Consider the following 14,860-nt stretch of genomic DNA (forward strand, 5'->3'; position numbering starts at 1 on the left):
CATTTGACAGTGTAGATCAGACATGGGCAAACTTCGGCCCTCCAGGTGTCCTACTCCAGTCAGCCTCACGTCAATACCAGGAAAAGATCATTAAGGAAGTGGTCTGCAAACGCTTAGAAAAGAATGCGGTCATCGCTAATAGTCAACATGGATTTATCAAAAACAAGTCATGCCAGATTAATTTGATCTCGTTTTTGAGTTACAAACTGGGTCGATGCAGGGAATGCCGTGGATGTAGCATATCTTGATTTCAGTAAGACCTTTGACAAGGTCCCCCATGACTTTCTGGCAAGGAAACCAGTCAAATGTAGGCTAGGCAAAACTATGGTTAGGTATTTATTTATTTATTTATTTATTTACAGCATTTCTACCCCACCCTTCTGACCCTAGGGGACTCAGGGCGGCTTACAACAACTGGCAAAATTCAATGCCAAACAATCAATAAAAACAGCAACACATCTAAAATCATATTACAATAATCCATAAAATACAATAATCAAGCTTAAAACATATAGGTAGCTCTGCAATTGGCTGAGTGAACAAACCCAAAGGGTGCTCATCAATGTGTCTTCTTCATCCTGGAAACAAGTGACAAATGGAGTGCCATAAGCAGGGTTCTGTCCAGGGAACGGTTCTGTTCAACATCTTTATTAATGACTTAGATGAAGGGCTAGAAGGCAGGATCATTAAGTTTGCAGACGACACCAAATTGGGAGGGATAGCTAATACTCCAGAAGACAGGAGCAGAATCCAAAACAATCATAACAGATTAGAGAAATGATTGGCCAAAACTAACAAAATGAAGTTCAACAAGGACAAATGCAAGACACTCCACTTAGGCAGAACAAATGAAATGTAAAGATACAGAATGGGGGATGCCTGGCTCAACAGCAGTACGTGTGAAAAGAATCTTGTAGACAACAAGTTAAACATGACCCAACAATGCTAAAAAAAGCCAATAGGATTTTGGCCTGCATAAATAGTGGTATAGTGTCTAGATCCAGAGAAGTCATACTACCCCTCTATTCCGCCTTGGTCAGACCACATCTGGAATACTGTGTCCAATTCTGGGCACCGCATTTGAAGGAAGATGTTGACAAGCTGGAAGGGTGACTAAAATGATCAGGGGCCTGGAGAACAAGCTGTATGAGGAGCAGCTTAAAGAGCTGGGTATATTTAGCCTACAGAAGGGAAGGCTGAGAGGAGACATGATAGTAAAGGTAAAGGTTTTCCGCTGACATTAAGTCCGGTCGTATCCAACTCTGTGGGGTGGTGCTCATCTCCATTTCTAAGCCGGTCAGCATTGTCCATAGACACCTCCAAGGTCATGTGGCCGCCATGACTGCATGGAGCCCCGGTACCTTCCCGCTGGATCGGTAATAATAATAATAATAATAATAATAATTTTATTCTTTTACCCCGCCTCTATCTCCCCGCAGGGACTCAGGGCAGCTTACAAATACAATACAAATACGGTACCTATCATTCTACTCACATTTGCATGTTTTCAAACTGCTAGGTTGACAGAAGCTGGGGCTAATAGTGAGAGCCATGTATAAATATGTGAGGAGAAGTCAGGGAGGAGGGAGCAAGCTTGTTTTCTGCTGCCCAGGAGATTAGGATGTGCATGGAACAACGGCATCCTACCGTGTTTCCCCGAAAATAAGACAGTGTCTTATATTATTTTTTACTCCCAAAGATGTGCTAGGTCTTATTTTCAGGGGATGTCTTATTTTTCCATAAAGAAGAATTCACATTTATTGTTGAACAAAAAAACGAACATTTATTCTATACTGTACAATAGTTGTCATCACAAACCAACATAACTAAACCAGACAAACGGTGACTCCTGTCAAGAATTTCTTGTTACTACAGTAGAGTCTCACTTATCCAACATAAACGGGCCGGCAGAATGTTGGATAAGTGAATATGTTGGATAATAAGGAGGCATTAAGGAAAAGCCTATTAAACATCAAATTAGGTTATGATTTTACAAATGAAGCACCAAAACATCATGTTAGACAACAAATTTGGCAGAAAAAGTAGTTCTATACGCAGTAATGCTATGTAGTAATTACTGTATTTATAAATTTAGCACCAAAATATCACGATAAATTGAAAACATTGACTCCAAAAATGCGTTGGATAATCCAGAACGTTGAATAAGCGAGTGTTGGATAAGTGAGACTCTACTGTACCATTATTTCCATATACAACTGGTATGTACATTTACCAACCCTGCATGCTATGGTGGGCACCAGGCATGCTTCCAAACAAAAACTTTGCTAGGTCTTACTTTCTGGGGAGGTCTTATATTTAGCAATTCAGCAAAACCTCTACTAGGTCTTATTTTTTGGGGATGTCTTATTTTTGGGGAAACAGGGTAGGAAAGGAGATTCCACCTGATCATTAGGAAGAACTTCCCAACTGTGAGAGCTGTTTAGCAGCGGAACTCCCCCCCAGACTGTGGCGGAAGCTCCTTTGGAGGCTTTGAAGCAGAGGTTGGATGGCCAACTGTCGGAGGTGCTTTGAATGTGATTTTCCTGCTTCTTGACAGGGGGTTGGACTGGATGTCCCATGAAATCTCTTCCAACTCTATGATTCTAATTCCTAACAGCCAGTAGGAATGGGAGTTGAAGTCCAAAACACCCGGAGGGTTGAAGTTTGCCCATGCCTGTTCTACAGTGTAGAAACACCTTATTTTGGAATATTTACATATACATAATGAGGTATTTCTTGAGGTGGGGCAGTGTCACGACCCCGGCTACAGAGCACCAATAACCATACGCAGAGGCCAGATTCTAACTAATATCTTTATTAAGGAAATATATAAGGTTAATAAAAACAAATGTAAAAGTTAGTTCAGAAGCGGACCTTTCAGGAAAGGTCAAAATTAGTCCAAAAAAGCAATGTCCAATAAGAAATATTATGGTCCAAAGTTGTAATCCAATAACCGAAACACTCACTTTGCCAGGCAAAGTGAGGGGAGATGACAAGGTCCTTTAGTCCATAAACTTGAGCAAGGCGAGGAAATAACTTGATACTTGAAACAAGGCTTAAAACGTGGAACAAGGTAACTAGGAACAAGAACAAGGTCCGTGGAATAACTTGGTAAAATCCGTGGAACAAGGCAAGGATTGGTCCTGGGAAACAAGGCAAAGTCCGTAGATAAACAAAGGCTGGGAAGCAAGGCGAAGGCTGGATAGCAAGGCAAGGCTTGAGCAGGAGCGAGGCTTGAATCGGAGCGCGCTGTCCAGACACAACTCGCTCCGTAGGCTGACGAATTGACTCCGCGAAGTTACTACGCGGGTAAAACACCTATATAGAGTCTAACTTTCCCACCGAAGCAGTTCTCTGGGAATCAGAAACGAAAGCTAAACTCTGAGACCAGATGTTAAACTCCTTAAAGATTCTCACGAGAAGCAGTCTTAATTGGCTACATTCTTAGCTGCAATCCTCGCACTCCTGCGCGAAGCTGATTCCAAACTTCTCTGTTGTTTACAAAACTCCCGGCGCAAGAACACGGGAGAAGTAGGCTCTGGGCTTGTTTGACATACTTCTGGGAGACAACTTTCTTGCAGGTGCAAGGTTCCCAGATCTGCCTGGGAAAGATCTGGCTGAGAGGAATCCAGTTCAGACTGGGAAGGTAAAAAACCCAAGTTTTCATCTTCATCAGGAATTACAATGTCCTGAGCAGGACTACAAGGCCCATGGGTCATCACACTATCCCCCTCCTCAAGGCCCCTCCCAAACTGGGGCCCTCTCCCCGAGGCGCGAGGTCGCGGCTTGGCGGGATAGGTCTGATGAAAGCGACGGGTTAGCTCAGGAGCATGGACTGTGGAGGCGTCTTCCCAAGAGCGTTCCTCAGGGCCAAAACCCACCCAGTCAATGAGATATTGTAGGCGGCGGCGGTGAAAGCGAGAATCCAAAATGTCCTCAACCTCGAACTCCTCCTCCCCATTCATCAAAACAGGAGGGGGGGCCGGTTGGTCTGTATCAGGACGCACACCATCCGCCGGAAGGAGCAGGGAACGGTGAAACACTGGGTGAATGCGCATTGAACGCGGAAGTTGGAGTTTGAAAGTCACGGGGTTTAATTGCGCCACCACTGGATAGGGGCCAATGAAACGGGCATCTAACTTCCGGCAAGGGCGGTGGGAGGGCAGAAAGCGAGTGGACAGAAAAACCCGATCTCCTACCTTGATTTCGGGGCCCGGCTGGCGGTGTTTGTCAGCGTGGTGTTTATAGTCCTCCTTGGCTTGGTCCAGTTGCTGGAGCAAAAGTTGTTGCACCGCTGTGAGTTCCTGCAGCCAATCCTCTGCTGCGGGAACTTCTGAAGTTTCAATGACAGGGGGAAAGAAACGTGGATGGAAGCCGTAGTTTGCAAAGAACGGCGTTTCTTTTGTAGAAGCTTGAACTCCATTGTTGTAGGCAAACTCAGACAGTGGTAACAGAGAAGCCCAATTGTCCTGTTGGTAGTTTACATAACAGCGAAGATACTGCTCCAAAGTGGCATTGGTGCGCTCCGTTTGCCCATCTGTTTGGGGATGATGAGCTGAAGATAAGCGAGAGTCTATGCCCAATAGTTTTTGTAGCGCCTTCCAAAAACGAGAGGTGAATTGAGATCCACGGTCTGTGACTAAACTCTTGGGCAATCCATGTAGTCTGAAAACATGTTGAAGGAATAGATCCGCAGTCTCTTTGGCCGTGGGGAGGCCTTCGCAGGGAATGAAATGGGCTAACTTGGTGAAAAGGTCCACCACCACTAAGATCGTGGTGAATCCACAGGAAGGTGGTAGGTCAGTGATGAAATCCGCAGAAATTATTTCCCATGGGCGAGATGGGGTAGGAAGGGGGTGTAAAAGCCCTGAGGGCTTCTCCCTTCTTATCTTGGAGCGCTGGCATACTGGGCAGGTGTTGACATATTTTTCCACATCCTTGCGGATCTTGGGCCACCAAAAATCCCTTAGGATCAGATGCATGGTTTTAAAAAGTCCGAAGTGTCCTGCTGGTTTGCAATCATGACACAGACGAAGCGCTTTTTCCCTGCCCGGTCCGGGTGGGATATAAACATGATTTCTATAGCAAAGCAGCCCATCCTTAAGCGAAAAGGGAAAATGCAGACCTTGGCGAAGTTGGTCCTGCGCCCAGGCATCTGCTTGCTGACTAGCCCTGATTTCTTGAGCACAGAGGGGTCCTGGAGTAGAGGAAGTTGAACCAATGGGAATGGATTTGGTGTTCCCCACTGTGAGGGTGGCAAAGTTCCCGGGTTGTAATAGTTGGGATTCAAAGGTCTCCTTGCGTCCTGCAGCGTATTCCGGTTTACGTGACAGGGCGTCTGCTTGCTTGGTCTGGGCTGGGGTCACATAATGAATCTGGAAGTCGAAACGTTCGAAGAATAAAGCCCAACGTTGTTGCCTCTGATTTAGTTTGCGGGCAGTTCTTAGATGTTCTAGATTACGATGATCAGTGTGGACTTCAATGGGAAATTTGGCCCCTTCTAGCCAATGTCTCCAAGTTTCAAAGGCTGCCTTTATGGCCAGTAGTTCTTTTTCCCAAATGGTGTAATTCCTCTCTGGTGTGGTTAGTTGACGAGAGTAAAAGGCACAGGGATGGAGGTGATCTCCCACCGGTTGTAAGAGTACAGCCCCAATTGCCACATCAGAGGCGTCCGCTTGCACAACAAAAGGGGTTCCAGGATTTGGGTGCTGTAGAATTGGCTGGGAGGTGAATAGTTTCTTTAGTTGCTGGAACCCTTTCTCTGCTTGATCAGTCCAGCGGAAAGGCTGCTTTCCACGGATGCAGCTAGTGATGGGGTCGGACCAGCGGGCAAAATCTGGAATGAACTTGCGGTAATAGTTCGCGAACCCCAAGAAACGCTGCACCTCTTTCTTGTTAGTTGGCGCCCGCCATTCCAATACTGCTGAAACCTTGGCTGGATCCATGGAAAGCCCTAGAGGCGAGATGCGGTAACCAAGGAAATCTACCTCTTGTAGATCAAAGGCGCATTTTTCCAGCTTGGCATAAAGTCCATGATCCCGCAATCGTTGTAACACCATTTTGACGTGGTTCTCATGTTCTGATTGTGATCTAGAAAACACCAAGAAATCGTCCAGGTAGATTATCAAGAACCTGTCTAGATAGTCCTGAAAAATGTCATTGACAAAATGCTGGAACGTTGCGGGAGCTCCGCATAAACCGAAATTCATAACTCGGGACTCGAATAATCCGAATTTGGTCTGGAAGGCGGTCTTCCACTCGTCCCCTTCCCTGATGCGAACTAAGTTGTAAGCCCCCCGAAGATCCAGCTTGGTGTAAACCTTGGCTCCTCGAAGCCGATCCAGTAGATCCGAGATTAAGGGCAGGGGATAGCTGTTCCGCTTGGTGATATTGTTCAATGCTCTGTAGTCCACCACCAAGCGTAGTTCCCCTGACTTCTTCTTCACAAACATCACTGGGGAGGCGGCTGGGGATTGAGAGGGTCTGATGAATCCCTTGCGAAGGTTTGTCTCTATGAATTCCCTGAGAGCTTCTTGCTCTGGTTCAGTCAGGGAGTAGAGATGCCCTCGCGGGATCGGGGCCCCCTCCACCAAGTCAATGGCACAGTCATAAGGTCTATGTGGGGGTAATTTTTCGGCTTCTTTCTCATTGAATACATCCCAATACTCGGAGTACTTCTTTGGCAAGGTGATGATGGGCTCGGTGTCTGTGGCATGGCAGACCTTGGCTACGAGGCAATGGTTTTGGCAGTACGGTGAAGCAAACTGCAGTTCTCTGTTGGACCAGGAGATGTTAGGGTCGTGGAGAGTCAGCCATGGAATTCCCAAAATCACAGGGAAATGGGGAACCTCGGTAACAAAGAAGGAAATCTCTTCCATATGTTCCCTTATCCACATCCTGGTGGGTTCCGACCACTGGCTTACGGGGCCCGTCTTGAGGGGGCGGCCGTCTATGGCTTGCACCACACGGGCATTCTTGAAATCATGATATTGTAATCCCAGAGAGTCTGCATACTCTCTATCAATGAAATTGTTGGTAGCTCCAGAGTCTATCATGGCGTGGATCATGACGGGTCCCCTTTTTGCTGACCATAATGTGACCACGAGAAGGAACAGGACCCCGGTTGGCGGCTCTTGAATGGATTTTTTGACCGGGTTGGCGAGCCTCTCTACACCCGGTCGTTGGCTTCCCCCGCCGGCTGTGTGCCAGTCGGCTCAGACGCCTTCGTCTCCGTGGAGGACGCCGCCGCAAGACGGGCGGCAGGCTTCCCTTTGGCTGGGCACTCTCTGGCGAAGTGGCCCCCGTTCCCGCAGTACCAACAGAGGTTTAAGCGTTGACGACGGGCCTTCTCGGCGGCATCTAGTCTGGGACGCACATTGCCCAACTGCATCGGCACCTCCTCGCCTCCTCTGGGGTATGGGGTTGGCGGTGGGGGTCTCCACACTGGACGTGGCTGAACGCTGGCGGGAGCGGGGGGTTTTGCCCCGGCTCTACTGCCCTGGCCTCGAACCCACTGTTTCCTGTTGGCAATCATGACTTCAGCCCGTAAACATTGATCAATGAGTGCCTCGAGGGTCTGGGGAGGATCCACCTTGGAGATTTCTTCCAGCATTTCAATGTTGAGACCCTCCCGGAATTGTCCTCTGAGGGCTACATCGTTCCAGCCGGTGTTGTGGGCCAGCACTCGGAACTCGGCTATATACTGAGACATAGGTCTGTCTCCTTGGAAAAGGCGACGGAGTTTGTGACCGGCTGCCTCCAAATTGTCCTCGATTCCCCAAGTCTCCTTGAGGTGGTCCAAGAAGTGTTGCGCTGATCTTAGGTGTGGAGAGGCTTGGTCGAACAGTGCCGTCGCCCAATTGGCCGCTGGCCCGTCTAGAAGACTGTAAACCCACGCCACTTTGATGTCTTCTTGGGGAAACTCGGCATCACGGGCCTCTAGATAAGCTTGACATTGGCGACGGAAAACATGAACCTTAGAAGCTTCTCCAGTAAACTTGGTAGGCAACGCCATGGCCGGGAGGCGGATTCCGCGCTCCCGCAAGCCCTTTATTTCTCCATCCTGGGCGTTGAGTCTGTCGCGGATGCGATCCACTTCGTCCTTGCTGATGGTGTAGCTCAGTGGCTGCCCACCGGGCACGGTTCCGGTAGACATTCTGGCCGAGGTTAATTGGTGCTTAGGGTGGCGGAGTCAAACTGTCACGACCCCGGCTACAGAGCACCAATAACCATACGCAGAGGCCAGATTCTAACTAATATCTTTATTAAGGAAATATATAAGGTTAATAAAAACAAATGTAAAAGTTAGTTCAGAAGCGGACCTTTCAGGAAAGGTCAAAATTAGTCCAAAAAAGCAATGTCCAATAAGAAATATTATGGTCCAAAGTTGTAATCCAATAACCGAAACACTCACTTTGCCAGGCAAAGTGAGGGGAGATGACAAGGTCCTTTAGTCCATAAACTTGAGCAAGGCGAGGAAATAACTTGATACTTGAAACAAGGCTTAAAACGTGGAACAAGGTAACTAGGAACAAGAACAAGGTCCGTGGAATAACTTGGTAAAATCCGTGGAACAAGGCAAGGATTGGTCCTGGGAAACAAGGCAAAGTCCGTAGATAAACAAAGGCTGGGAAGCAAGGCGAAGGCTGGATAGCAAGGCAAGGCTTGAGCAGGAGCGAGGCTTGAATCGGAGCGCGCTGTCCAGACACAACTCGCTCCGTAGGCTGACGAATTGACTCCGCGAAGTTACTACGCGGGTAAAACACCTATATAGAGTCTAACTTTCCCACCGAAGCAGTTCTCTGGGAATCAGAAACGAAAGCTAAACTCTGAGACCAGATGTTAAACTCCTTAAAGATTCTCACGAGAAGCAGTCTTAATTGGCTACATTCTTAGCTGCAATCCTCGCACTCCTGCGCGAAGCTGATTCCAAACTTCTCTGTTGTTTACAAAACTCCCGGCGCAAGAACACGGGAGAAGTAGGCTCTGGGCTTGTTTGACATACTTCTGGGAGACAACTTTCTTGCAGGTGCAAGGTTCCCAGATCTGCCTGGGAAAGATCTGGCTGAGAGGAATCCAGTTCAGACTGGGAAGGTAAAAAACCCAAGTTTTCATCTTCATCAGGAATTACAATGTCCTGAGCAGGACTACAAGGCCCATGGGTCATCACAGGCAGGGGATTTATGTATGTTTCATATTCACCTAGCCCGAAGATCCTTTTATCCACAGTGTGGCAGAAGAGGTTCACATCCTATTTTTCATACTTGTGTACATGAACCAAAGAAGGCAGTATGTTTTCAACCAGCTGGGAGCAAAGGCGTTACTGTGTCAGTCACTCTTGTGGACAATTTTAGACTTTGGAAAAATTTTGATTTCAGTTATCTGAATAAGGTATGCTCGACCAGTAATAACAATGCCCTGTTGGGAGAAAGTGTATCTAAACTCTGTTTCTCTCTTTCGCTTGCACACATGACGTGGATTATATACACTAAGGACTTCATCAAACTGAGCTGAGGAAAGCGGGGGAAGTTGTCTTCTTTGCATAGGATTCCAGTCTTTAAAGAAGACTGAACATTTATTTATCCCCATCACACAGGATCACCTCCTCCCACCTCTAGCTCAACCATCCATAGAAGAGACAGAAGGCATCGCTCTTAAGGCAAACACCATTTCTTTCCACGGGCTCCTTTTCTTTCCATCCCAGTCTCCTTACTCTCAATCGTGGAAGTCCGAAACCTACTTTGTTGTTGTGTATTCATTCAGTCGCTTCCAACTCTTCGTGACCTCATGGACCAGCCCACACCAGAGCTCCCTGTTGCTGTTGCCACCCTCCTTCAAGGTCAAGCCAGTCACTTCAAGGATACCATCCACCCATCTTGCCCTTGGTCGGCCCCTCTTCCTTTTTCCTTCCATTTTCCCCAGCATCATTATCTTCTCCAAGCTTTCCTGTCTTCTCATTATGTGGCCAAAGTACTTATCTTTGCCTCTAATATCTTTCCCTCCAGTGAGTAGTCTGGCATTATTTCTGAAACCTACGAGGCACTGTGATTCAACACGGGCAAATTTGACAGATTCCACCCCATGTCTTTTTCCCGTTTAGTCTTTTTTCCATACAAATCATGAGCTCAGAAGATACTTTCTAACTGGCTCCAATACCCCCCCCCCCCGGTCCCATCCCCCGCCATTTCCCTACAATTCAGAGACAGTTCAGAGCCGAAGCAGCACAGGCGAGAGGCAGAAATTCCTTTAGGTCATATGATGGGGTCCATGTTTCTTTTCCATGAACCATTTTAGTATTGTGTGGAAATGTGTGTGTGTGGGGGGGGGGGGGGAATCTTGTGTGTGATGAAGTTGAAAAAGACTGGTATCATGAGAGTGTATATACACTTTCTCATTTTCACCATCACTCCCACCCAAGATCCTCTTAAACAAACTTCACTACCACTAAATGTGTTAGCCCCCCTCCCACAAGCCATAATAACTGTGCTTTCCTGCACCACAGTTTACTCTGACCTGGCATCACTTTCTCGGAAGACTTGCACCCCCTCTTTTGCCCTCGCTGCTGTGACCCTGGCCTGTGCATCCACTCCCAAAGCCTCTTAAAAGTCTCCCAAAGCGACATGCCTGCATTAAAATGCCGGGCTATTTTTGTAAGGCTCAACTTGGCACATTGTGACTCTGCATTTATGTCACTTTTCCTGTCTCTGTGGGTGGTGTTTGTTTCCTCCCACATGCACCTACCTTCTCTTAAAAGAGCTAAATTCTTCCCTTTCCCATATATCTCATTATATATGTACAGTATATGCAAATATAGATATTCTAAAATGTGGAAAAAATCCCAAACACTTATTTCAGGTAGGGGATACTCAAACTGTAATTACATTACCTTTTCACTGTCTTTTCCAATGTCTGGATTTATTGTTGTCTCCATGTCTTGACATTCTAATGCAAAAGAATGGGAAAGTTACATGTGGGGGCATCAGTTACCAAAATAACTTGGCTGTTCTGTATTTGGGTACTATTTACCTTGATGTGCATGCTTATTATTTTGCTCCAGGCTCAAAATGTCTTGGGAAAGTACCAGTGATAGTGAAAGTGATGGCTCCACAGGCTGAGAAAGTAGAGGCTGAACTGCCAAATATATCTCTTCTATATATAAGTGTTAAACATCCGGGAGTCCAATTCCATCTGACTCTAACAAGGCTAATGGGGTTTGTTAGTAATAGTCCTGTGATTGGTTGGAAGCTGTCAGCTAGCAGGAAAGGGTTTCTCTTATAAGGGATTTGGATATTCAGGAAAGATATTTCCAATTGCAAAATCTCTGGTACTTCTGCCAGACCCACAGGGGGACTGTTCTTAGCAGGATAGTTTCTACTGTGTGAAGTAGGCATTTGTTGGACCTGTGTAAGAAGGCTGGCAGTTATAACTAAGACACTTCTTAAAGGAAGCAGGATGCCTGTCCATGGGATGTGCTAGAATAGATTATCTTAGGCTCCCTGGCAGTTCACTTGTGCAATGTTTTCATGTATCAGGGCTTGTTAAGACTGCCCTCAGTTTTAGAATGGCCTTTCAATTCATAGATATGCTTAAGTCACATGTGGAAAGTGGAGACCATCTGTCTATTCTTATTTTATTGTTTCTCAGCATAGAGATTGATGCATTCTCTCTCAGAGAGACAGAAATTAATACAGATGGAGGAAAAGCAAGTGAAAAGGGAACAGGCAAATTCTGTTTCCCTAAGTATGGATTGGATATGCTTGGCCTAGACCACTGGTTTCTAAACTTGCCCCCACCCCACCCCCACCCCCGGCATGTGTCCATCATCACTGACTAGCTGCAGGCAATGGGATCTAAAACTCAACAGCATCCAGGGACCCAGTTTTGGGAACCACTGCATTGATTGCAACATAAAAAACCTTAAGTTCTGATTTATGTAAGATGAGAGATCCATGTCCCTTGAGGCTCCATAATTAATCACTAACAGGAATTCTATTAAAGACTTCTCCACTTAGCTATTCACATTGTAATTGATAAAAATTAGAAAGTCATCTGCTTAAATTATAAGGAGCAGGTACTATATCCATCAGTCCAAGAGGAATACTGATATTTTCAGTTATATAATTTGTCAAAGATATGGAATGTGATGACAAAAAGAAAATGCATCAGTCATGAAGGATAGTCCTACTTAAAGTAAATTTAAATTAAAGTAAAGGAAATCGCATTCAAAGCACCCTCGACAGATGGCCATTAAGCAGAGGTTAAATGGCCATCTGTTGGGGGTGCTTTGAATGCAATTTCCTGCTTCTTGGCAGGGGATTGGACTGGATGGCCCATGAGGTCTCTTCCAACTCTATTCTATGATTCTATGATTCTACTGCCATTTTGGGCAAGGTAAACATCTGGCACAGTTCTTTTATAACTAGACTAGAAAACCCAAAATGCTGAATTTGAATATTATAAATTAGTGTTAATTCCTTTAGCATTATTTTAAGTGTTTAATTAATGAAGAACCTAGCATTCTGTTAAGTGTTTAGCAAGTCATGGAAAAATAAGAAGTGGGAACCATAACTATTGCAGGAGAGATCCCAGATCACTCCCTGGGAAGTCTTGTGCAGCATGAAGAAACTAGAAAGCCTGGTGTTCAGGTGTCCCATTAGGAACCGGAAGGCCTGTTCTTCAACCGTTCAGATCCACTGGGTGTAAAACCCTATATGTGCTCTCTAGGCATCTTCTCCCTTTAGAAAGAGATGACTGCTGGAGCCTTTGCACCATTATAATCAGAGATGCTGTGAGCATCTAACTGTGAGCGTGACAGTTGGGCTGCCTCTGCTTAGTGATTCACCCTGTGTATAAGTGCCATGCAAGGCATGTGGGAGTACTCGTGTTTTGTTCACTGTGTGGGTATGTATGACACTGTTGTCTTGCTGTTGATTTCTCTGTTGACTTTGATTTCAAAATGGAATTTAGTGGCCTGCAAAGTTAATAGAGCTGCCAGAAGCCTAACCATTGACATTAATCACATATAACTCTGATACAGAAGAGATAAATAAACCATGTAATGTTAGAATTTTAACACTTGTGCAAGTATCACCATCAAATGAGAATTATCCAAGAAAAGATGTGTAGCTTTTCCTGGGATCCACATTCTGGAATCAAATCCCCTGTAGGATGTCATATGGGCCATAACTCTGTTTTTGTTTCTGAATGGGCTTTCCCGTTTCTCTTGCAGGGGAATTCTCTCTCTTTTATCTATTGACTTGGTTTCTTTCTTTCAGATGCAAACATTCCATGTTTCATCTCCATGTTCCAAGGAGGAGGATTTGGCCAGCGGGGTTACAATTGCCCAAGTGCTGCACAAGATGTGAGTGTCATGGAACTGTAGCTGATGATGGAGGTTTTGCAAATAGTTATCTTAGAGCTAATTTTGGGACAGTTGGACAAAAATAATATCTCTGTATCTGCCCCTGGTATCTCTCCTCTCTTCTTCCCTACCCTGGTTGACAACTCGAATATGTGGTGCAAGATATTAGATTTATTTTGCTTCTTTATAGCTAGTTTGTAGCTTGGCTGCTTGCGGGAAGAGCAGAACACAAGGATAGGCAACAATGGGCGGGGGTGTGGGGGGGGAGTGTTTTGGTAGTTATTAAGACCACTCGAATGTTGCCTCCATTTATGTGGTCCAGAGTGGGCAGAGCAAGCTGCTATAGAACTTGTCACTTTCTGTGGGAAATTTTTAGATTAAACCAAGGACAACAATGCCACATTTTTTCTTTTCCAGTGACCCTTCTTGGTTCAATGAAACATGGCTACTGCGAATTAAAGATGATACTGGTGACAATTGGAGGCTGAAGGTACGATGTGGGATGGGCCAAGATGGCATAGGAATCTCACTACATGAGAGTGAGATACTGTCCAAATTTCATGAAACATTGCATTGTGAATATTGCATGTTTTTATTGTAGTTTTGACTGATTTTTATTTTTGGGGATTAGGCTCTTGTGGAATATGAATCTTGTAGAAATTTGGCTTGAATATAGCATACACTAGGGGAGCCATCCTCAATGTAACTCTTGACCTTATTCTGTTAGAAGAGAATTGCTTATCGGTCTGGCAAAGCTGATCCAAAACTAGCAGCATTTAACTAAAACACATAGAACCATGCATGTGTGACCAGTCTTGTTAATTGTGGGTTTGGGAGTGCTCTTGTAAGCTACCTGCAGGGAGACAGTGAAATAATTTGAGCTTTTCCAAATATTATAATACAAAGGTTAGATGGTTGTCTTTCAGGCTTTCCAGATAATTAAAGAAAAAAGTTGAGAATGAGTAGGTTACGTGCTTGTCTTTGACGTTAGAAGAAGGAAGTACAACTGGAGAAAGTAAGAAAATAGATGGACAAAGTCTCAGTGGCTCAGTGGGTGTAAATGATGCCAAAACTGGCCTCAAAGTGAGAGCAATAATTAAACAGATCTGCTGATTTTTCTGTTCCATTTCTCCACCTTATCTCCAGGTGAGCAACCTGAAGAAGGTCCTGCAGAGTGTGGTTGAATATTCCCAGGATGTGAGTATTTACATCATTTATGTCATTTCTATCCCACCTTTCTCATCTGAGGGGACTCAAGGAGTAATTTCAATGAGCTGGATTTTCTGGGATGTAGGAAGTGGGTGTCCTGTGTTGTTGGCTGTGGCATAAGTAAGCATTCTATAAAAGTTGGAACAACAAACAATAAAGGGAATGTGAGGCCCACCAAGCCAGATAAGAGGAAAGTCTGAATTTCCTACCTGGCCTTATTAAAATCTGCATGGAACATGAATGCTTCATGGCTTGAACCAGTATTCCTTGTAATTTTAATGAAATAACCAT

At 45.3% G+C, this 14,860-nt stretch overlaps 1 protein-coding gene across 1 annotated transcript in view; it reads left to right on the forward strand.

Annotated features, from left to right (window-relative positions):
• The window catches only part of hook2 (hook microtubule tethering protein 2), a 35,994-nt gene that overhangs the window by 566 nt on the left and 20,568 nt on the right, over positions 1-14,860 (forward strand). The window contains exons 2-4 of the mRNA XM_003225212.3: positions 13,275-13,360; positions 13,778-13,850; positions 14,507-14,557. Of these exons, the coding sequence (XP_003225260.2) occupies positions 13,275-13,360; positions 13,778-13,850; positions 14,507-14,557 (210 nt within the window). The remainder of the gene's footprint in view (positions 1-13,274; positions 13,361-13,777; positions 13,851-14,506; positions 14,558-14,860) is intronic.

The sequence above is a fragment of the Anolis carolinensis genome, chromosome 2 (genome assembly GCF_035594765.1).
Source record: "Anolis carolinensis isolate JA03-04 chromosome 2, rAnoCar3.1.pri, whole genome shotgun sequence".
NCBI classification, from domain to species: domain Eukaryota; kingdom Metazoa; phylum Chordata; class Lepidosauria; order Squamata; family Dactyloidae; genus Anolis; species Anolis carolinensis.